The 22,398-nt window shown below is 44.2% G+C and overlaps 1 protein-coding gene across 1 annotated transcript in view; it reads left to right on the forward strand.

Annotated features, from left to right (window-relative positions):
* KIF13B (kinesin family member 13B) overlaps positions 1-22,398 on the forward strand; it is a 231,979-nt gene that overhangs the window by 177,336 nt on the left and 32,245 nt on the right. Inside the window, exons 31-36 of the mRNA XM_011944608.1 lie at positions 624-748; positions 2,802-2,978; positions 6,296-6,388; positions 9,767-9,919; positions 10,326-10,403; positions 11,652-11,705. Coding sequence (XP_011799998.1) covers positions 624-748; positions 2,802-2,978; positions 6,296-6,388; positions 9,767-9,919; positions 10,326-10,403; positions 11,652-11,705 — 680 coding nt within the window. The remainder of the gene's footprint in view (positions 1-623; positions 749-2,801; positions 2,979-6,295; positions 6,389-9,766; positions 9,920-10,325; positions 10,404-11,651; positions 11,706-22,398) is intronic.

Genomic DNA, 22,398 nt, shown 5'->3' on the forward strand with positions numbered 1-22,398 from the left:
GGGAGGCTGAGGCAGGAGAATGGCGTGAACCCGGGAGGCAGAGCTTGCAGTGAGCTGAGATCCAGCCACTGCACTCCAGCCTGGGCGGCAGAGCGAGACTCCATCTCAAAAAAAAAAGAAAAGGAACTTCAGATGTCTGCCCACAAGCTCCAGGTGAAGGGGAGTGGGGAGGGCCAGGCTCAGGCCTGAGGAACCAGGGGACCATGGTGTAGCCCTTCTGTTTCCAGCCCAGGCAGCCAGTGGAACTTTCTGCTGAATGTCACTGTCAGGCTCGTTTCTCACTCCTTCAGTGCAGTGAATGGTAGGGAATTTGCATTATAACCCAGTCACTGATATTGATGAGATGACCTTGGGTAACCTCTTAGGTATCTTGGTTTCATTTCCCTTCCCTATAAAATAAGGCAAAAATGTAGCAGATTGGATGAGATCATTTTTTGAGGCACTTTCTTATCTCTAAGATCTGTGAACTTTTAAATGGTCATCTTCAGTGTCATGTAAGATTTCAGAGCAAAAAGCAAATGAAATTTGAAGCAGAAGAATTTTAATAATCACATTGAAATTTAGCTGGTAGGGGTTATCCTTGAAAATGATCTCAGTATTTAATGGAAATTCTTTGCTTTTAGCTGATGATTTCAGCTCTCAGGATAATCTTGATGACCCAGAAGCTGGTGGATGGGATGCGACCTTGACTGGGGAAGAAGAAGAGGAGTTCTTTGAACTGCAGATTGTGAAGCAGCATGATGGGGAGGTAAGGAAAGCGTAACTTGGGACAATCAGATGAAAAGTGGTTTACTTAACCTCTCCTCGAGCTTTCTGAAACAATTAATAAGGCAATCATGCCAGTGCTTTACATTTCTCAAAATACATAAAGGAAAACCTTTCATCATGACTTGCAGAAGAATGGAGCTTGAGCATCATATTATATCCATTCACCTTTTCCTTCATTTCCTGGTAACTTGTACTGAGTTTGTGTGAGCAATTCAGGTCAGCAGCGGTCGGGAGCTTGAGGCTCTCTCTGTTCCTCAATCAGTGACAGATGGAAGCACAGGCTGCAGAAGTGCATGGAGGTAAAATGGCACCAGGTTTGGGATTTGCTTTGGGGATTTTTTGTTTTTTTTTTGTTTTGAGATGGAGTCTCGCTCTGTCACCCAGGCTGGAGTGCAGTGGCAGGATCTTGGCTCACTGCAGCCTCTGCCTCCCAGGTTCAAGTGATTCTCCTGCCTCAGCCTCCCGAGCAGCTGGGACTATAAGTGTGCGCCACCGTGCCTTGCTTATATGTGTGTGTGTGTATATATATATATATATTTTATATATTTATATGTATATATATTTTAGTAGAGATGGAGTTTCATCATGTTGGCCAAGCTGGTCTTCAACTCCTGACCTGAAGTGATCGTCTGCTTGGCCTCCCTAAGTGCTGGGATTACAGGTGTGAGCCACTGTGTCTGGCTGGGATTTGCTTTGAAATCCTTTTGTCAGGACTTTTTTTTTTTTTTTTTTAATTGAGAGGGAGTCTCCCTCTTTTCCCCGGGCTGGAGTGCAGAGGTGCGATCTCGGCTCACTGCAACCTCCATCTCCCCAGTTCAAGCGATTCTCCTGCCTCAGCCTCCCGAGTAGCTGGGACTACAGGCGTGTGCCACCACACCCGGCTAATTTTTTGTATTTTTAGTAGAGATGGGGTTTCTCCATGTTGGTCAGGCTGGTCTCGAACTCCTGACCTCAAGTGATCTACTTGCCTCGGCCTCCCAAAGTGCTGGAATGACAGACATGAGCCACTGCACCCAGCCAGGATTTATTAAAAAGGAAAAGAATAGGTGAAGGCAATGTGGTAACATCTTGATTTTAATGGTTGAATCTGAGCGATGGGTATCTCTCAGGAGTTTATTTTCTTTTTTTTTTTTTTTTTTGTATTTTTTTTTAGAAGAGACGAGGTTTCACTGTGTTAGCCAGGATGGTCTCGATCTCCTGACCTCGTGATCCGCCCATCTCGGCCTTCCACAGTGCTGGGATTACAGGCTTGAGCCACCGCGCCCGGCCAGGAGTTTATTTTCTAATTTTGAGTATGTTTGAAAAATTATGAAATAATCAGGAAGGAAAGCTGTATGTGATACTCTGAGGACACATCGTTACTTAGTAGTGTCCCTAAGAAGCAAAACCTGAGTCTTAACAGTGAGGAGTCAGTCCGACACACACAGCGGCTGTGCGTTCTGTAGAACAGTGGGCCGGCACCCTTCCAGTTCAGCAGGGACAAGGAAGGGCTGAGGAGCTATTGCAGATTAGAGTAGGCTAAAGGAACATGACTAAGGCAGTGTGTGGTTCTGTGATGGGAAAACTGAAAAATTTGAATATGGATTCTATATTACATAATAATGTATTGCTGTTAAATTTCTTAGATATGATATGCAACTTACTTGAAAGTGGTTCAGCAAAAGTAATAATGTGTGTGTGTGAGTTTTGAGAAAGAGAAGCAAAAGTGGCCAAATGGTAGCAGTTGGTGCATCGTGATGAAAGGGTTACAGATCACTTGACTGAGTTTTTGTAACTTTTCTTGACCTTTGAGCATTTTTTAATACAAACTTTAAAAGTAAGCCAACTGGGATCATCATGCCCTATACTTTTCAGGCTAAGGTGATTGTGGCCACACTGTCATACTCCATTGTCTTTTCAGGGCAGCTGTCATAGTAGAACTTCGTTGGTGACTGGCATATGCCCTTTCAGCCTGAGCCAAGGTGGTTTCCTTGAAAGAGTTTTCGTGTTTCTGGAGAAGAGAGAAACCTATTTCCTTTCTGTCTTCTCTGCAGGCGAAAGCAGAAGCCTCCTGGGACTCCGCGGTGCACGGCTGCCCTCAGCTCAGCAAGGGCACACCCGCGGACGAGCGGTTGTTTCTGATCGTGCGCGTGACGGTCCAGCTCAGCCACCCGGCTGACATGCAACTGGTGTTACGCAAGAGAATCTGTGTCAATGTTCACGGCCGGCAGGTTAGTCTTCAGTGGAAGAAACGACTCTAACCACAGTTGCGACCTGAGGGTAGGGCCGAGCAGTGCTTGCTCTAACCTTCTGTCCAAACAGGCTCCCGGGAGCACTGACCTGTTCTTTTCCAGGTGACTGCTGCTGTGCTGTACCCATGCTTGCTTCAAGGCCCAGATGTGTCACTTGCTCCTGGACAGTATTCTTACACTGAATCTTTCTTAGGGCAGATTCACAAATTATGGTTATTCTTTTGGGTACCACACAGCCCTGTCAAGGGCAAGGTCAGTGGTTTGGTTGTTGCCTTTTTATCTGGGCCCTGTCAAATGAGGAGTTTCCCTCTTACTCTGCTATTTCCAGGCTTTTTTTTTTTTTTTTTAAGATAGGGTCTCACTCTGTTGCTCAGGTTGGAGTGCAGTGATGCGTTCGTAGCTCATTGCAGCCGTCACCTCCTGAGCTCAGGCGACCCTTCCACTTCAGCCTCCCCAGTAGCTGGGACCACAGGCGTGTGCCACCACACCTGGCTAATTTTTTGTATTTCTTATGGAGACAGGGTCTCACCATGCAGCCAGGGTGCTTTCCAGACCTTTTACCTCTTGCAGTCTTTGATGTGTATATTTGGCTTTGGGATAAAAAGGTGAATAAGAAATGAGCCCAGTGCAGTGGTGCACACCTGCTTTCCCAGCAACTCAGGAGGCTGAGGCAGCGGGATTACTTGAGCCTAGGAGTTTGAGTCCAGCCTGGGCAATGTGTCTCAAAAAACAAACAAAAATCTGTGTCCTGAAAGAGCCAGGTTGATTTGCATAGGTAGATACATAACAGGCAGCTGTTCTCGGCCTGAGCTGAGCGTGTGGTGCAGGTCCTCACCACTTGTGGTGAGAATGCAGGTAAGAGAAGGAAGAATTCAGCCCCAGGCAGTTGGGGGCTGGTGGGGGCGCTTCAGAGAGGAGGGCAGCATTTGAGCTGGGACTTAGAGAGGAGGGACATTGGCCAGGCAGAGCAGGAGGAGATGCAGTTCCATGGATAGGGGAAATACACGTGCAGAGAGAGTGGGGAGGGCGGGACATGGTAGGATTGGGGACCACGAGGAGCTCCATGTGCTGGGGGTCCTGCCCGTGCCAAGGAGCGTGGCTCTCGCATAGTTGCAGCTGGATTATGAAGGTCCATATGCCATATGAAGGGATTTAATACAAAATTTCTAGGTAACAATTTCAGGCCGGGTGTGGTGGCTCACACCTATAATCCCAACGCTTTGGGAGGCCGAGGCAGGCGAATCACCTGAGTTTGGGAGTTTGAGACCAACCTGACCAACATGGAGAAACGCTGTCTCTACTAAAACTACAAAATTAGCTGGGCGTGATGGCGGGTGCCTGCAATGTCAGCTACTCGGGAGGCTGAGGCAGGAGAATTGCTTAAACCTGGGAGGCGGAGGTTGCGGTGAGCTGAGATTGCACCATTGGATTCCAGCCTGGGCAACAAGAGTGAAACTCTGTCTCAAAAAAAAAAAAAAAAAGAGTTTAAATTCTTTCTCTTACTAGTTTTGCAAATATAAGGATTTGGGAGATTGCATCTGGGGATCCTTTTAACTGTCTTATCTCCCTTTTTTGAGGCATTCTCAATACACTGACTAAAACCAGTACAGATGAAAATCTTTTCATTTAAAAGAGCACAGTCATGGTTGACAGACTCCTAGATGTAATCTCCACCCCTAAAAATTAATCTTTAGTTCTAAATGTCACACCGATATCAATCTTTGAAATGAAGACTGGCGGTAATGCCGTTAAAATTGCAGCTCTTTAGCTTGGCAATCCAACATCAATAAAATCCAGGTCACGGGGTTAGCTCTAGATGTATATGGTATGCTCCCATTCACTCTCTCTGTCTTCCTTTTCTCATAAGTCTGTGAGGGTTTGAAAAAGACACACTGCTCATGAGGAGCATTTTGAAGAGCGATTTTCCATTTCGGAATTAGACATCCTGGTTGCCAGGCCCTGGGACTGACCTGCCACAACCACCGGCCCTACAGGGTCCTTGACAGAAAAGGTACATTGTGCAGTCGCCACATGTCGCTTGGTTTTTGTTTCTATTGTAGGGACAATAGGTTTCCATATATATATATGTGGGATATATATATATATATATTTTTTTTTTTTTTCCTGGTTGAAATGATGTGGAAGTATTTTTAAGGCATGCCATTTTCTCTCTTAATTTCAGATATTTCATTCCTAAGAATGGTCATGTGGAAGGCTCTCTTCTTCTTTATAACAAGAATAGGACCTTCCACATGACCCTAATACACACACGTCAGCTTCACTAATTCCATACAAAGGGAAAACGAAAAGGTCGGATGATAGTAGCATCTACATCTCCCTTCACCACCCCTAGGGACAGCGATCTCTATACCTTGACTTGCGTAATTAGCCTTGGCTCAGCACTGCAAGGCTCAAGTCAAGGGAGAGAAGTAATGACATAAATTGTCTCCCTGCATTCTGAGATACTATATTCTTTTAAAAATTTAAAGATCATTGAATATGAAATAAATTATCATTAGGTAGGTTTCTGAAATGATGTGTGTCTAAGACCAAATAGCTTGGCTTTGCTCTTTTCTTGGGGGCTTCACATGTTTCTGCTGTTCCTTTTGCGTGGGTAGAAAGCTCAGTGCCCATTTCATGTTCTCTCCCTTTACCTTTGTTCCCTGATGGTATTCTGCTCTCATCCCTGCTCTCTTCAACCTCTGCAGGGTGTTCAGTCTTAACAGCATCTTGAAATGAGTCATCTATGCATTAATTCAACAGTTCAATTCCTAACTGTGCAAAGAGCGCAGTCAGCATAAACAATGACCGTGCACTCTTAAATCATTCCTCATAACGATCTTGCTTTGGTCAAGAATTTAATGCCTGGACTTGTCAATATTCATGGTACAAGATGTCCATCGTGCTGGGGAGAAAAAAATGTGTAAGCCTCACCAGTCCTTGCTTCCATCTTAGTTAGAAGGTCATTTTATTGTGTGGAAGTCAAAAGCTTATATTTCTGTAGCATTTAAGCACCGTTCTTCCGGATGGCTACTGCCAGTTTACAGACTTGGAGGTCTGTACTTTTCCTATGTTGGGTGTGGGACCCTTCACACACGGTGGGCATCTAATAAGTTGGTTTCGTACCATAGGACAACGTTGAGGAAACGGTACTTGGTGTTTTCACTTGCTTATGTTGGAAACATGACCTGTTTTCTTTTGGTTAGAATGAACCGGTATTTTCTATGCTGTCTTTTGTTAATGTAAACTCAGTTTTTTAGGTGGGAAACCATATTTTCTATTTTGTTTTTCTCTAGGGTTTTGCGCAGAGTCTCCTAAAAAAGATGTCTCATCGAAGTTCTATTCCTGGCTGTGGAGTGACTTTTGAAATTGTCTCCAATATTCCAGAGGTGAAGGATATACAATTTGAATTTACTAAAAATAAACACTTAAAAAAAGAGCCAACTCCCTGAAAAGTGACCTACCCAAGACATACATATGAAGTGAAAGTGTATGTTTAGGGAAGCTGTAGATTTTTAGAGTGATTTTCTAATATCAATTCATAGTACAATGTACTTGTGGCTTTAAAAGTTCTAGTTTTAGTATTTTGTTGAAGAACTTTCTTTTGAAAAGCAAATCAACACCTTTTTACACAGAAGATGACAGAAGAGAAACATATTGTACTCAGAAAGGGAGGCAGCATAGCATAGAGATTCCAGTTGGATCCTGAAGTCAAACAGAAATCTTGTTTCTGTCACTAGCAAAGTGAACTTGCGTAAATTACTCTGAGCCCATATTTTTTTTTCTTGTCAAATGGGGTTAGTAATACCTTTGCACAAAGTATTTTTAAGGATCAAATGAGACAGTTTGTACCAATGGTTGTGCATGTGCTAGAGAAAATGTTATTGCTACGATTGTTGTTACTACGATTATTTTATTAGTACTATTAGTATTTCTCTTTCTGAACTAATTGAGATATTCAGAGGATTCAGAGAAGCAGAGCTTAAATTTATCCTTGGTACCAACTTGATGGAAGATGTGGCTTATCCGTACTTCCTGATAGGTCATTCCTGAATTAGATGTGTATTCATTCACCCAGATACCAGCACAGCTGGGAAATGGGGCATCCCTTGCAGGGCCAGGAGAAGTGAGGGTCTTAAGTGAAGGACTCTGAAAAGAGAAAATTCCTTCTCCCACCCTCACCCTCAAAGAGGGGGTGTGGGCAAGGGGGTAGAGGTTTCACTTCCTCGGGGTTGGAGAAGTGGGGAATGTGAGACATCAGAGGATGCCCTTCCTCACCATGCCGTCAACACCAGCACCAGTTCCCGTCATTTCAGGGCTTAGGATTTGCCCGTCGACACTGTTGAGTATTTGAACAATAGGTGAACAGTATATATTTTAATAGAGAGATCAGCGTTTTTTTGTTTATTGAGACTGAGTCTCGCTCTGTCACCAGGATGGAGTGCAGTGGCACAATCTTGGCTCACTGCAACCTCCAACTCCTGGGTTCAAGTGATTCTCCTGCCTCAGCCTTCTGAGTAGCTGGGATTACAGGCATGTACCACCATGCCCAGCTAATTTTTGTATTTTTATTAGAGACGGGGTTTCACCATGTTGGCCAGGATGGTCTCAATCTCCTGACCTCCTGATCCGCCCGTTTGGCCTCCCAAAGTGCTGGGATTATAGGCGTGAGCCACGACACCCGGCCAGAGATCAGGTTTTGGAAAAGAAAAATATTACACAGTACTTAGGCTTTTTTTTAGATATCTTCTGTTGCAGAATGCTTTTGCCTCTCAAGTCATATTGGATAGTAATTTGTTCTTTAAAAAAAGTGTTAGGCTTGCATAGTAAATATTAACCATCTAATTATTTAATTTGGAGTTTGCAGAATATTTAAAAATTAAGCCTGTTAGCAGAGTTAGTTGTTGCACTGTCTTGGGTCTGTAATAGATTGCTCTGTGTGCTTCATTCACTCTTGTCTGTAAGATTTAAAACAAATATACATCTATGTCTAGCTAGAGACTTACTGTTTATGTATCTAAACGTTTTCTATATCTTCCAGTTGTTTCAGATCTTGTCTCTGTAAATTACTTGAATGCAGTTGAGAAACAGTGATGGCTATAGGAACGGTTTTCATTTCTTTTCTCTCTCCATTTCCCCTCCCTTTTCCTTCTCTTCCACTTAGTTTCTTATGCCTTTTAAAAGTGGTTTTATTCTCCAGAGGACAGGGTTTAAAAGGAAAGAAATATGGGGGAGGGGATCAGCTTGAAGATAAACATAACCTCGTGTGATTGTGCTGTTAGTTAGCTAAACATCCAAGCTGGCAAACGTTTCCACATTATCGAATCCTGATGATAGAGGCAAAATGAAACATAAAGCTGATTGTGTAAAGGCTAGACCCAAAAACAAAACAAAAAGATCCCTTAATAGGCAAGTTTCATCATGAAAAAGCCCGAAAAGTTCCTTTGGTTCTGTATCACAGAAGCCATTATGGCATCATGGCCAAAAGACGTAGCCCAGGCCAGAGACAGTTTCTTTCTCCTTATAAAATGAGGATAATGTCTGTTCCCTTCAGACACTGAAAGTATTCTGTGTTGGGGTGAAAAGAATATCCTACCAGGAGACGGGAGACCTAAGTTCTAGTCTTGACTCTTGCAAATTGTGTGGGCTTCCTCTTGTCATCTAGGAAATGAGGATGATTCCTTCTTTTCATGGTTATTATGAGGCTTAAGTGAATTACTGTACAAGACAGAAAAGTTTTTGTGAACTTAAGCCATCTTACAAATCCTCCCATATTTTAACTGTTCTAAGACTCACTTAAATTGTTTAAAGTATCTTTGAAGTAGAATGTGTCGTAATTGATGGTATCTTAAAATTAACAGGGTTTTTTCCCCCTCAATCATGTATAAAATCTTTTGTCTTACAGTTGATGGCATTTAAGATGCAGTGGTATATGGATATACATTTTGTAGTTTTGGCATTATTATAAGAAATTTACAAGTGAATAAAGTATCTGATTTTCTCTGAGAACAGTAATTTGTTAAGAGCCCACTTTGCTTGAAATAACTAAATACATTAATAAAGCTTCTTTCTGACTGTGCATCTCCCATTTGTATTCACAGCCAGCTCATGTCCCAGGATTGGGGACGGGCTGTATCAGAAAGCTCAGTGTAGAAGAACTTACCTAGACAATCTCTCCTTGGCTGGCTCCAGGCCTTTGGCCTCTGCCACTCGAGCAGAAGATTGAACCAATTCTAGAAGCTGCCATGTTCTGAATATGTCAGCTACCCCGGGCTGTGTGGTGGCAGGCGCTGAAACCCTATGTCCACTATTTTCTCCATACGGGCCTCCTCCCTGGGAGGCAGTTTGATTGCCACCCTGTGTAGCAGTCACCCCAGCCCCTCTTCCCTTTCTCTGTCCCTCAGGAGTTCCAGGGCGGGGGGTAATGTTCCTGAAATATTGTTTTTATGGTGGTTACATTTCTGGCTAGTCGACAAAATCCTTTCTAACCAGTCATGGGTTTTTTGCAGTGGGAATGTAGTAGAAAACAGTTTTGTTGAGAATGCGCTGTGTTTCAGCTGTGCTGTGTTTAACTTAACCGGCCTTTCAAGTGGACTTAGTCACCTAATCACTTTTTCATTATTTCCTTGGAAAAATGCTTTGGCCTTCCAAAGCTGACTTTAAAATGGAACTTTGGAATACATTCTGTGTGTCTGTGCATGTGCGTGTATGTGTGTGTGGTGTGTAAATCAAGAAGCTTTTATAATGTGCACCTTTCTACTCCTCAGGATGCCCAGGGAGTGGAGGAACGGGAAGCATTAGCAAGAATGGCAGCCAACGTTGAAAATCCAGCTTCTGCTGACTCGGAGGCTTATATTGAAAAGTACCTCAGGAGCGTGCTCGCTGTAGAAAACCTCCTGACTTTAGATCGTCTGCGCCAGGTTAGCCAACCGTCTGGATAGGGCAGGCAGCAGAGGCCCTGATGCAGGCTGAGTCTGTGTTGGACTCTGTAATTCACAGTGTTGTTGCACCTAACATTTGAAGAGTTCACTCTTACGAATTTTGAATAATCCAGAGTGATTGTAATTGGGTCATTCTGTCTTATGAAGTAACAGCCTTTATTTAATTTTAAAAAACTGTTCATGGGTACATAGTAGATGTATGTATTTATGGAGCACATGTACTGTTTTGATACAGGCATGCAGTACGTAATAATCACATAACAGCATTGTTTAAATAGCTAGGAATGTCTGTATAGATGGGGGATGCAAGTCTGCTGTACATGGTGTTGCTTTTGCAGTGTGTCTCTTACATGTCTTTTTCCTCTGTATGTTTTCTGATTCACAGGAAGTTGCAGTGAAGGAACAGTTAACAGGAAAAGGGAAATTGAGCAGGAGGAGTATCAGTTCTCCAAATGTGAACAGAGTGAGTGTGTGGAACCAAGCTCTGTGCTGTGCCTGGGACTTCTCTCCTCTCCTCTTTTCTTGGGTAACTCTTCTCCACCTGTCAAACCCCATCTCTGAAACCCTTCCCTTGCCAGGACTGATGTCAGGGCCCCTGGTCTCTACGCCATTGGGTCTGTGCACCTCTGCCCCATTCCTATTAATATTGTAGGGGAAGTAGCAGTTAAGTACCTTTCAGGTGTTTCTTATCTTCCCATCACCACTGCCTAGCATAGACTGAGGTGTTCAGTGAATGTTTGTTGAACTAAACCAGAACTAGCCAAGGGCCCATTGCAAGCCAATGCCATTTTCTTGGCTCAAATTATTTTTAAGTTGAGGAGGAGTCTGGACTAGGTTCACAAACCAGTTGTTCACAAGATAGCCAGGGTGGTGTCCATGCGTCAGATACATGGGGTTGTTTCATAACAATGGCTTCAGTTTATTGTTGTTTTTGGAAACTTAGATATAATTTATGTGCACATTGAACGTGGGAATAATCCTTCACAAAGAAATAGGCTTTTGGCCCCTTGATTTATTACTCTTTTCCTCATTTTTGATGAAGATGTGGATATGAAAAATGATACTTTCATCCTAACTTCACACAAAGAGAAGTTACAGCACAAGCGCTGTGAGAAAGGGCAGCTGATATTGGCCTTAGCATCTGAGAGAGAAGAGACAGCGATAGGAGGAGTTTCACACTGGACGCCACCAACCATCTCAGACATTTAGGAAGATCACTTTAACTCAAGGCAGATAACGTCTCATTTCTCCAGAATATGATGTATTAAAATACACTGATATATGCAGAGATTCAGTATTTGGGATCTGATAGTTTAAATAGTTTGTGAGTTTATTTACAGTTGCTACAAATACCCAGAGAAAGGAATCATAAGCTCAGGCCATGGTAAGATAACCAGTAACCTGGTATCTTTCACACGGAAGGGCTCACCCAACAGAACAGCTCTTGTTCAGGTCCAGCCGGTTGTGACCTCAGTGTGAAATGAATATCCAGATCTTACAGAAACCTCTCATCTGAAAATTGTTCATAACCAATTCAATGTTGGTAATGTCCCAAAGACCATTAGTGTGCAGCCTTCGTCTTGACAACCTACCTGCTGCTACCCAAATTTTTGACGTTCGGTTGACTGGGTTGGCAAAGGCTGGCATTGCCTAAACCACATTTTTATGCTCTGATGCATAAAGAACTAACCCTCCTTTCTTTCTTCTTCAGTTGTCTGGAAGCCGACAAGATCTCATTCCATCATACAGTCTAGGCAGCAACAAGGTAGGTGTTTGTAACTATTTCTATCAGTGTTTTAAGGCCCATTTCCCATTCAGCTTTCATCTTCTCAAATCTCAGGTTATTTTTGCAAACCAGAATTTCCCCTACTCATCTGTATTATGTGAAATTTACTGGAAAGTATTTTAGAGTTCATTTCTTTTAATCTGCCAATTAAAATAAGGTTTATTAGACTCTACTGGGGTTGAAAAACAATTTTTCTACTAAAGCTTGCTTCTGTCTAAATTTTCTTCCTATTTCTGTCAGAAAAGAAACTTCAAATTAGATTTTTTTTTTTTTTTTTTTGGAGACAGAGTTTCACTCTTGTCACCCAGGCTGGAGTGCAATGGCACCATCTCAGCTCACTATAACCTCCGCCTCTCAGGTTCAAGTGATTCTCCTGCTTCAGCCTCCCGAGTAGCTGGGATTACAGGTGCATGCCGCCACACCCAGATAATTTTTATGTTTTTAGTAGAGACGGAATTTCGCCATGTGAACTCCTGATGGCGGTGATCCACCCGCCTCAGCCTCCCAAAGTGCTGGGATTACAGGCGTGAGCCACTGTGCCCAGCCCAAATCAGAGTTTTATAGTGAAGTACTGATGTATAATGATAGAAAATGTATGAGGAATAAGAAAATTATGTCTAAAAGTTAACATTATTTGTGAGAAGAAAGAAAAACAAGGAAACGGAAATTTTGTTCACTGGAATTTATTTACTTGTAATAGAACCTTCCCTATTTAACAGAGTTTTAAGCATGGAGAGCTCATTCTTATTTTTAAAAAAGGTTAGCACTCCTTGAAGCCGTCTTATTTGGGCACCACACATCATAGTTTGTGCCTGTCACTTTTGCGGGGTCCGGGTAGATGTTGGTGCTGCCATCTGTGTGCAGCATGCTCCAGGTTGATTTGCAGCCCTCGAGGAGGTCAGTAGCAGCTGTGGTCTTATGAGATGGTCTAATGTGAGGGACTCGTTTTCAAATCTACGAGGCAGAGTGAGAGAGACAGACAGAAGATTGGCTGCTTCGTGATAATTCTTAAAGCTGGGTGGGGTTCATTATGCTATTCCTATTGTTAATTATTCTACACTCTGCTTTTGTGTATGTTTGACATTTTCCTTATAAAAATTTAAGAACAATGAAGATGAAGTTGATGCATTAGACTATTTATTTGTTTATTTGCATATTTATTTATTTATTATTATTTTTTGAGACAGAGTTTCGCTCTTGTTGCCCAGGCTGGAGTGCAGTGGCACCATCTCAGCTCACTGCCACTTCTATCTCCCACGTTCAAGTGATTCTCCTGCCTCAGCCTCCCCAGTAGCTGAGGTTGCAGGTACTCGCCACCACGCCCTGCTAATTTTTGTATTTTTAGTAGAGACGGGATTTCACCATGTTGGCCAGCCTGGTCTCGAACTCCTGACCTCAAGTGATCTGCCTTCCTTGGCCTCCCAAAGTGCTGGGATTACAGACGTGAGCCACTGCTCCCGGCTGTAGACTCTTTTTTAAGATCTAGATTATGAGTAGTTTGCCTACACTATGATACATGTTATGTTTATTGACATGCAAATTGCTGCCCAGCTCACCCATTCGCTGAAGCCCTGCATGGACATGGGTTTCTGTAAGGGTGCTGAAGTTTAAATGCTTGTTTGTTCTCTGCCAGTGATAGGTTCGATTAGCTGTAGTTTAGCATCGGTCGTGATTACCTGAGGAGAGCAGAGTTTTTGAAAATTGGTTGTACGTGATTTTTTAATGTAAGTAAAATATCTTAAGGAAAATATAAGAAAAATACGACTTTCTGCATTTTTTTGGGAAATGCATCTAACCCAAATCTACAATTATAAGTTCCTTGAAAGAAGTGGCCAAAATTCTTCTGTTTTTCTTCTGTTAAGAAAACTCTGGCCAGACCTGTAATCCCAGCACTTTGGGAGGTCAAGGCCAGTGGATCACCTGAGGTCAGGATTTCGAGACCAGCCTTACCAACATGGTGAAACCCCATCTCTACTAAAAATACAAAAATTAGCTGGGCTTGGTACCAGAGGCCTGTAATCCCCGCTACTCGGAAGGCTGAGGCAGGAGAATTGCTTGAACCGGGAGGCAGGGGTTGCAGTGAGCCAAGATCGTGCCACTGAACTCCAGCCTGGATGACAGAGCAAGACTCCGTCTCAAAAAAAAAGAAAACCAAAAAAAAAACCAAAAAAAACTGTGCCCAGTTTCCTTATTTTAAATGGATACAATAACAGAACATAATAGAATCTACTTCAAAGAAAAGTACTGTCCCTCACGTACACCAGAAAAATAGAACAAAGGAGCAGAGACACTATTAGAACCGAGCCAGGGCACGGCAGAGGGCGTGGACCCCCCACTGGCTTCACACAGGACTCACAGGAGGCTGCAGGGCGGAGGCCATTCTTAAGCGTTTCCCTGAAGGATGACGTTGAGGTCCACACAGGCAGGGAAGGAGCTGAAGGAACACTGTGAACAGAAGGATCTGTATGAAGGAAGGCTTGGGGATGAACCAGCTTGCTGTGTTCTTGACAGTACACGTGGTGGGAGTCAAGCACAGGGCGTATGGGCTGGGCGCGGTGGCTCATGCTTGTAATCTCAGTGGTTTGGGAAGCCCGGGTGGGAGGATGGCTTGAGCCCAGCAGTTTGAGAACAGCCTGGGCAACATAGGGAGTCCCCTTCTCTGCAAAAACGTTTTAAAAATTAGGTATGATGGCTTACACCTGCAATCCCAGCCACTTGAGGCTAAGACGGGGGAGGATCGTGTGAGCCCAGGAGTTGGAGGCCACAGCGAACTATGATTACAACATTGCACTCCAGCCCGGGTAACAGAGAACCTGTCTTAAAAAAAAAAAAAAAAAAAAAGAGGGAGTCTGTGGGCAGAATCCAGAGACATGGGGCCTTATTTTTGGCATCCTGACGTCATGGCCCAACGAATGGCAGAGGAGTTGAATACCATGGAAGGAATTGAAAACAGAGCAGTACCATGGCCACATGTGAATTAGAAAGTTTGTTTTAATGGTCCAGCTGAGTCCCACCCTGTCCCTGGCTGTGGTGTGTAATTTTGCATTAGGGGACTATATGGTATAAATGTATGCAGTTATCAATGCAAACATGGGGGAGAATGGTTTTGAGTTGGAGGGTGGAGGGACCGGTTAGGGGAGAAATAGCTAGAGAGAGGAGGAGAGACACAGATGGGTTTGAGAGGGGGACTCTAGAATCCTGCAGAGGCCAAGTATGTGAGGGGACTTGGGTGACGTTGGGTTTTGGACGGCAGTGTATAGGTCTGAGAGATGAACTGTAGGGCAGGCTTGGGGAAGAAATGATTCGGTTCCATTTTTGAGGGTCTCATGTGTCTGAGTTGAAGTCAGGTTTGGGAGCCCGAGGGGATAGTGGGGACAGTGAGGGGCTGGGTTGGCTAGGGAGCGCCAAGGCAGTGGTGATGCTTAGGGCCACGGTGCTGAGGTGGCGGCACCAGGGAAGAAGGAAGACAGGGCCAAGGGAGTCTCAGCAGTCCAGGGGAGGAGTGTTTTAGGAAGGACTCCATCCAGATGCTTCAGAGACAGCATGGGGTGAGGATGGAGGAGACCATTTCAGATGCGACACTGCAGCACTCATTGTGTGCCTGTGCAAGGTGCCTTCCGTGCTGAGGGCTGAGGGTTAGCAGGACAAATCATATTAGGCAAGTAACTATAATGTTACACAGTTGTGTTAATGCTTCTGGACCTTCCTACTTCCGGTTCTTGGTTCCTTGGGGTCCTTGGGTAACTTAGCGAAGATGAGGAAAGCCTGGGTTCTGGCTGCTCGGCTGCCCCTCCTGTGGCAGTGCCAGCGCAGGCATAAGGATGCATCTCTCTGCACTGTTTCATGTACATCTCAAGCCCTGGTCATAGTGCTCACAAGGTCGTGCCCCTTTGTTCAAGGATGGCAGTGGTTCGCGGTCCTTCTCAGATTTTGGCCTCTCTGGCTCTCCCCAACCATGGCAGTCTCATCCTCTGAGAAATGGTGAAGTATGTCAGGAGAGACAGAGATGCCAGCCTGCCAGTCCTAGCTTTGCTTCCAGTTCAGCCGTGGAAACTTTTGGCACCCACAAGCCTGGAAGGTTGCCATGGATACCAGGGCCTCAGCACCATGGGGCTCACCACGTGTCAGCTCAGCCAGTTAGGTGAATGTCCGTGTGTCAGAATTGGAGAATTGTTGTTTCTCCACAGGGTGAAGTGAAGCAGAAATGTTCTTTAACAGAGTTGTATGGATCGACCTTAACAGATGAGCAAGTTCAGGTGATAGAGGAGAAAAAGACTAGCCCAAGGGGCTTTGGTTCCAGATCCCCTTGTAAGGGATGCAGAACAGCTTCCCCATTTTCAGTGGAAGGGACTCACAGTGGTCTTACCTAAAATAGAGCATCCTGAAATATTATTAGGGAAAATAAAAATGTTTTAAATTCTATTTTCTTAAGAAACACCCCTCTACCCCCATAGCAGCAGGGAACAAGAGACTCTCCCTGTGGCCTTTTAAATGAAACAAGGAAAAACATCTTTAAATATTGTGTGGCATTGCCTTAAAATCAAAGTGCTGTGGGCCACCTGTAGCAGCACTTCTCAGGAGGGAGTAGTGTTTAAACACACAGAATGCTCAGGATCCTACAACTCCTTAACGCGGCAATGCTTACACAGGTAGTATGTACAAGGGCATTGGTGGCAACATTGTTACACACACACACAATGGACACTATGCAGCTGTAAAAATGACCAGAAACCCTTTCAAGTATATGAAAAGATTGCCAGGATATATTGAGTGATTAAAAACGAAGTGCAGAACAATATACTGCTGTCTGTAATGGGAGGGTTGCTTATAGATTTGCCTGCATGTAAATGAGAAGCTGTAAGGATTCATCTTTCCTTTACCTGCCTGGAGATGGGGGTGGGAGGATGCAGTGGGTCAGCAAGTCAGGGTAGAGGTAGGAGGAGACATCTCACTGTGTACCTTTTTATATTATTTGGCTTTTGGACCACATGAAGAGATGATCTTAAAGTCTTATTTTCCAACATTTTAACTTGTTGGAAGTTTTTGTTCTTCTGTAGTTAGTGTTTTGAGGAGGTCTCCGGTTGCTTTTTCCTTAACAGCCTGCATACAAAATCCCAGAGGAGAGATACTGAAAACGTTGTATTGGAAATCTCAGACTCATGGTTTTTTTGTTTGTTTTTTCTTTTGGGGACTTCTGCATTCCTCAGTTTTCAGAGCTCCAGGGAGAGATAACTAATTCATTAGGCTTTCCTCCTGAGTGGGATACAAGCACTATCCTACTCTCTAAAACTTACCATGCTTGCTTTTACCTCCAGCTCATGACTGCATTTTTAACTGTAGTTTTTAGAAGATGACTACATTCTACACTGTACTAACCCTCACCCCCCTCCCCTTTTTTTTTGAGATAGAGTCTCGCTCTGTCACCCAGGCTGGAGTGCAGTGGCTTGATCTCAGCTCACTGCAAGTTCCAGCTGCTGGGTTCATGCCATTCTCCTGCTTCAGCCTCCCGAGTAGCTGGGACTACAAGCCCCCCACAACGCCTGGCTAATTTTTTGTATTTTTTAGTGGAGACGGGGTTTCACCATGTTAGCCAGGATGGTCTTGATCTCCTGACCTCGTGATCCGCTAACCCTTACCCTTTTGTAAAAATACCTATGGCAGTATGTCTGTCTGTCGGTACAACCAGTACAAGTGATGCCTTGCAAATGTTCCCTGTTACCTGGGTCCAAGGCTGTTTATAAAAGTATTTATCTGTCAAAAAAGACCGGGAATTAAGGCATCCTACTGGATTTAGAAGGTCTTGGAATGTGAGGAGTTGGAGTTAATTCATATTAAAATAAATAATAAACATTTGGAAACCTAGAAGCTTGGGTGAGGGTGAGTGGAGCAAACCATGGTGAAGGTGCTCTGGGTGACCTTTTCACACCAGAATTGTGCCCAGTGGGACCATCTTGGTTTCTTTGCATGAAAATATTGAATGTACAGGAGAGTTGAGTCAGAAATGTAACTTTAAGCTGGACTTGATGATGCTGAGAATGCTAGAAAATACATTTTGAAATCATTGACAATTATAATGACATTAGTTATGTCTGCTTTGCAGACCTTTTTGGGGTCCCTTCCATTAATCCATACGTTCATCTCTCTGATGCTGATTACAAATCAGAACTGTAGATGGTGGGGTCTGTCGTGCTGTGTGTTCTGTATCACATCACACGGGAGCAGTCAGGTCAGGTTAGTTGGAATAATGTTAGAAGCAGAGAGAGGCCACCGGGAGGTTCTGGTGAGGGCCTCTTAGTTTTCAGTTAATATCATAGCAAAGATTTCTCAGTTGGGTGCATGAGAGACATTGTGAAGTGGGCAGGGAGGCAGATGCCTCTCTGTGTGATAGGATTAGGGGTGTGGGAGGCGAGAGGGAAGTGGTTAGGTTCTAAAGACAAACTCACAGTTTGGCCTAATAAGACTTGGAATAAGGCCAGCCTGCTTTCCATTCCTCTGTTTGTCGATGCCCCTACATGTGAAAAGTGGAATTGTTTTGCTGAACTTCACCAAGATTGAGTTGATGAACTAATTAATTTAAAAAAAATAGTTTGATTAACTATTCCAAATGCGAAATTCACCATAGGGCCTAAAATAAATCACTCTTGGGATAAGTCTTTCAATTAAAAATATAAAATACGATCCCTGATTGAAGTAGTGTTGCTATTTATTGCTATCGGGTGTTTCGTCATTATTGTACAGATATTTCCTCTAGGTATAATGAAACCTTAGCAGGCTTTTTATGAGTGTCTGCCAAGACTGGCTGAAGTTGAGGTGCAGGGTGAATTTCGGCGTGTCACTGGTCTTTCCACCCCGGAGTCAGCTATGCATTGAGGTCTTCTGCAGTGCGACAAATGCTTTTGACAAAACCATTTTTATTTCCAAAGTTATTTTAGGAGAAATTTTATTTTTAATAAGTCCGTAAGGTTGTATGTTTGTCATCTTTTGATTGGAGTTTTTGAGGAAATTAAGATTAGTCAATAGCGTGAACAAATATCCAGTTAGCAGAATTGAATTTTGTGTTGGCTCCATCGCCTTCCTGAAAGCCGTGACGGTTTCATGGAGCCCTGGGAGGAGCTGCCAAGCATGAGTCACTCCTCTTCCAGCTGCAGTGGAAGCTGCCTTTGGACCCGCAATGTCACTGACACTTCTCGTTATTTACCTTTTTGTCACTTTGCTGATCAAAACCAGACTCATTCCCAGAAAACCCAAATAATTTGTATCTGGCAGAGGAGCAGGAGTGGGGAAACTGCAGGGGTGCCTGGGGACCAAGTCAGGCCCTCCCCCGGTGCCTCCTGTGTTCTTACCTCGTCAACTTTGCCCCTGAGCATGGTGCTGGCTACCGGTGACTTCAGTGTCAACTAGGATTTTATCTCTTTGAGTCTGCCTGCGAGGACAAATGCGTCCTAATGGCAGTAAAGCTGGGTAAGGATCCAAAATGAAGCCAGCTTCCCTCTTGTGTAACTGTATCATGGCTGACTCTGAAGTGTGGTAGACATGCGGGATGTTGGAGACAGATCAGAGATGTATCTTTTTCGATTTCAGGTGGAGGGGTGTAGATCACTGGAGGAGAAGTAAAACAGGGATATCATACTCTTTCAGTTTTAGATCTGAGCTATTGAGAGAGCCAGAAGTTCCAGCATCCTGCGAAGTCCTTTTTAGTCCATGGTCCTGAGTTCGTCTCCCTGTGAGGTACATTGAACTGGGTTGCTTCATTTTTCTTCTTCTTTTTTTTTTTTTAATCTGCCCCGACATTTCAGTAAAGGGAGGATAACTCTAGGACAGCCAAGTATATACAATGTATTGGGAAGATAGTCATTGCGTTGCCCTTGGGGAACAGTGTGTGTAGCCAGACCCTGAACTACAGGTTTCACCTCTGTCAAGAGGATGGAGGTGTGGTGCAGGAGAAAAATCGAGTGAGTAATTCCAGTGGAGCGTTTCCGCAGAGATGTAGGCATCAGCTGGAGGAGGGAAGCGCGTGGTATCCAGTTTAGCATCCGCATTGGTTGCTCCCTCTGAAGCAGAGCCTGTTCCATCCCAGTGCGATTTGAGGTCCCTGTCTCAGAACAGAGGGATCAGAATAGGTGGGTGAGGGGGAGCATGTGAGGTTCCTCAAGGTTAAGATGACTATTCAGGTAGAGGGCAGAGTGAGCTGTGTCTCCGTTTGTCATGCTCCGCAGGGCTAGCAGGATCTATGCATTGTGTCCCTTTCAGTGTTGTCACTTGCAGTATTTGAGTAAATGAGATGGAGTTACTGCTCTGTTCTGATTGGGTGGTGCCTGCTGGGAAGAACTGCCCCTGAAGCTGTCGGGGCCTGGGTGTGCCTTGGGGAAGAGGTGGCACCTCCATGATTTGTTGTTTGCCCAATTCTACGTCAAGCAGCCCAGGTACCGACTCCAGATCACCGGCTTAGTTTTCCGTAGGGATAGACTGCAGCCATATCAGCTGCCAAACAAAGAAAATCTAAAATATGAAAATAAATACTCTCAAATTAAGTAAACTGTCTTCAGAACAGCCATGTGTGAGCTCACCACTGTACACAAAGCAGGTGGCTTTTCTTCCTCTGAGAAACTCCACGGAGGGCTGACCTCTGTTCAGTCACCTAATGGTGATATCCCGGGGTACACAAGGCCACAGCTTCCCAGACAGATCATGAAATGTAAATGCAGAAATTAACAAAACATTCAAGTATGTAAATCAGCATGTGATTCATGGGGATGCCAGCACTCCTCTGGTCAAGTATCTCAGAGCTCACAGTCTCACTGATCACATGTTCCTGTCTCTCTTGTTCTCCTTGCTTCCTAATCAATCCTGACCATCACACCAATTTAAAAAATGATACCAAGTGCTGAGAGAGTTCCTAGGGAAAAGTGGCATTCTCTTCACAGGATCCAGATCACTTAGGGCTTATTGATTTTTATGATCAGTACTTAGGTTGCTACTAAAAGCAGATGAGTTTCCAATACATTTCTGAAACCTAAGAGGCCCTTCCTCCACAATCCATCTTCAAGAGCAGCGGAGAACTCACTGTCCCCATCCTGCTGTTCAGGGCAATTAGTAAAGAAAACTTGCCAGGCCCGGTGGCTCACGCTTCTAATCTCAGCACTTTGGGAGGCCGAGGTGGGCGGATCACCTGCGGTCAGGACCAGCCTGACCAACATGGAGAAACCCCCGCATCTCTACTAAAAATACAAAATTAGCTAGGCATGGTGGTGCATGCCTGTAATCCCAACTACTCAGGAGGCTGAGGCCGGAGAATCGCTTGAACCCGGGAGGCGGAGGTTGCCATGAGCAGAGATCTCGCCGCTGCACTCCAGCCTGGGCGACAAGAGCGAAACTCAGTCTCAACCAACCAACCAACCTTGAGTTAATTGTTAGGGTTATTCATCTGTGCAGCGCTAGCTCAAACTCATATTCACGTGTTTATTAAACTACAGTGGTAAAGAAGTCAGTGATTATCAGGTGATCAAAGGGAACTTAAAGCATTTAAAAGATTTGGTCTCATCTCTTACCAGTTTTAGTACAAGCAAGCAACGTTTGGGGTTTATTTCTTCCCTAGATAGGGCTGAAGTTAAAAGTGTTTTGATGGTATCACTATTTTTGTGGCTCAACATGAATTTTGGAATGGTTTTTTTTGTTTTGTTTTGTTTTTGTTTTTTTTGTTTTTTTGAGACGGAGTCTCGCCCTATCACCCAGGCTGGAGTGCAGGGGCGCTATCTCCGCTCACTGCAAGCTCCGCCTCCCAGGTTCACGCCATTCTCCTGCCTCAGCCTCCCGAGTAGCTGGGACTACAGGCACCCGCCACCACGCCCAGCTAATTTTTTGTATTTTTAGTAGAGACAGGGTTTCACGGTGTTAGCCAGGATGGTCTTGATCTCCTGACCTCGTGATCTGCCTGCCTCGGCCTCCCAAAGTGCTGGGATTACAGGCGTGAGCCACCACACCCAGCCTGGAATGGTCTTTTAATCCACCAGCTGATGAAATGTCTTTAATGGGTATTTACAAATAAGTTGAGAGTACAATAAAATTTGATAATTCAGAGACTTTCATTGTTGAGAATTTGTAATTATTTGACTTGGGTTTGACTGTAATATATCTTTAATATCTATTTAAAATGAGAGGTTTGGTAATATTTACTGTTAGGCACTATATGTGAGTGAGTGGAAACACAGTCTGGGAGTAGAGAGAAGAGACACCCTCTGACTACAGAGTTGTTCGTGGGTTTCTGTGGAGAACTGAGTGAAAAAGGGTATCTTGAGGCAAAAGAGCAGAAGTGGTCTCAAAGCAGAACCGAAGGGAGAATTGCGGAAGGAATATGTCTGTATTCTGTGGGAGGCAACAGGATGCGCAGAGTAGAAAACATGTTAGGACAGAGCTTAATGGGAGACTGTAAATTGCAGTATGGAGGGGCTGTCCAAATGTGTGCGGGGGGCATTATTGTTGTTGTTGTTGGGGAAATTAATAAAATAAGCAGGATGACAAGGAGAAAAGTGCTGGTCAGGCATGGTGGCTCACACCTGTAATCACAGCACTTTGGGAGACCAAGGCAGGAGGATTACTTGAAGCTGGGAGTTTGAGACTAGTATGGGCAACATAGTGACATCCCGTCTCTACAAAAGTAATAAAAAGATTAGCC

This window comes from Colobus angolensis, unplaced genomic scaffold (assembly GCF_000951035.1).
Source record: "Colobus angolensis palliatus isolate OR3802 unplaced genomic scaffold, Cang.pa_1.0 Scaffold233, whole genome shotgun sequence".
Classification (NCBI taxonomy): Eukaryota; Metazoa; Chordata; class Mammalia; order Primates; family Cercopithecidae; genus Colobus; species Colobus angolensis.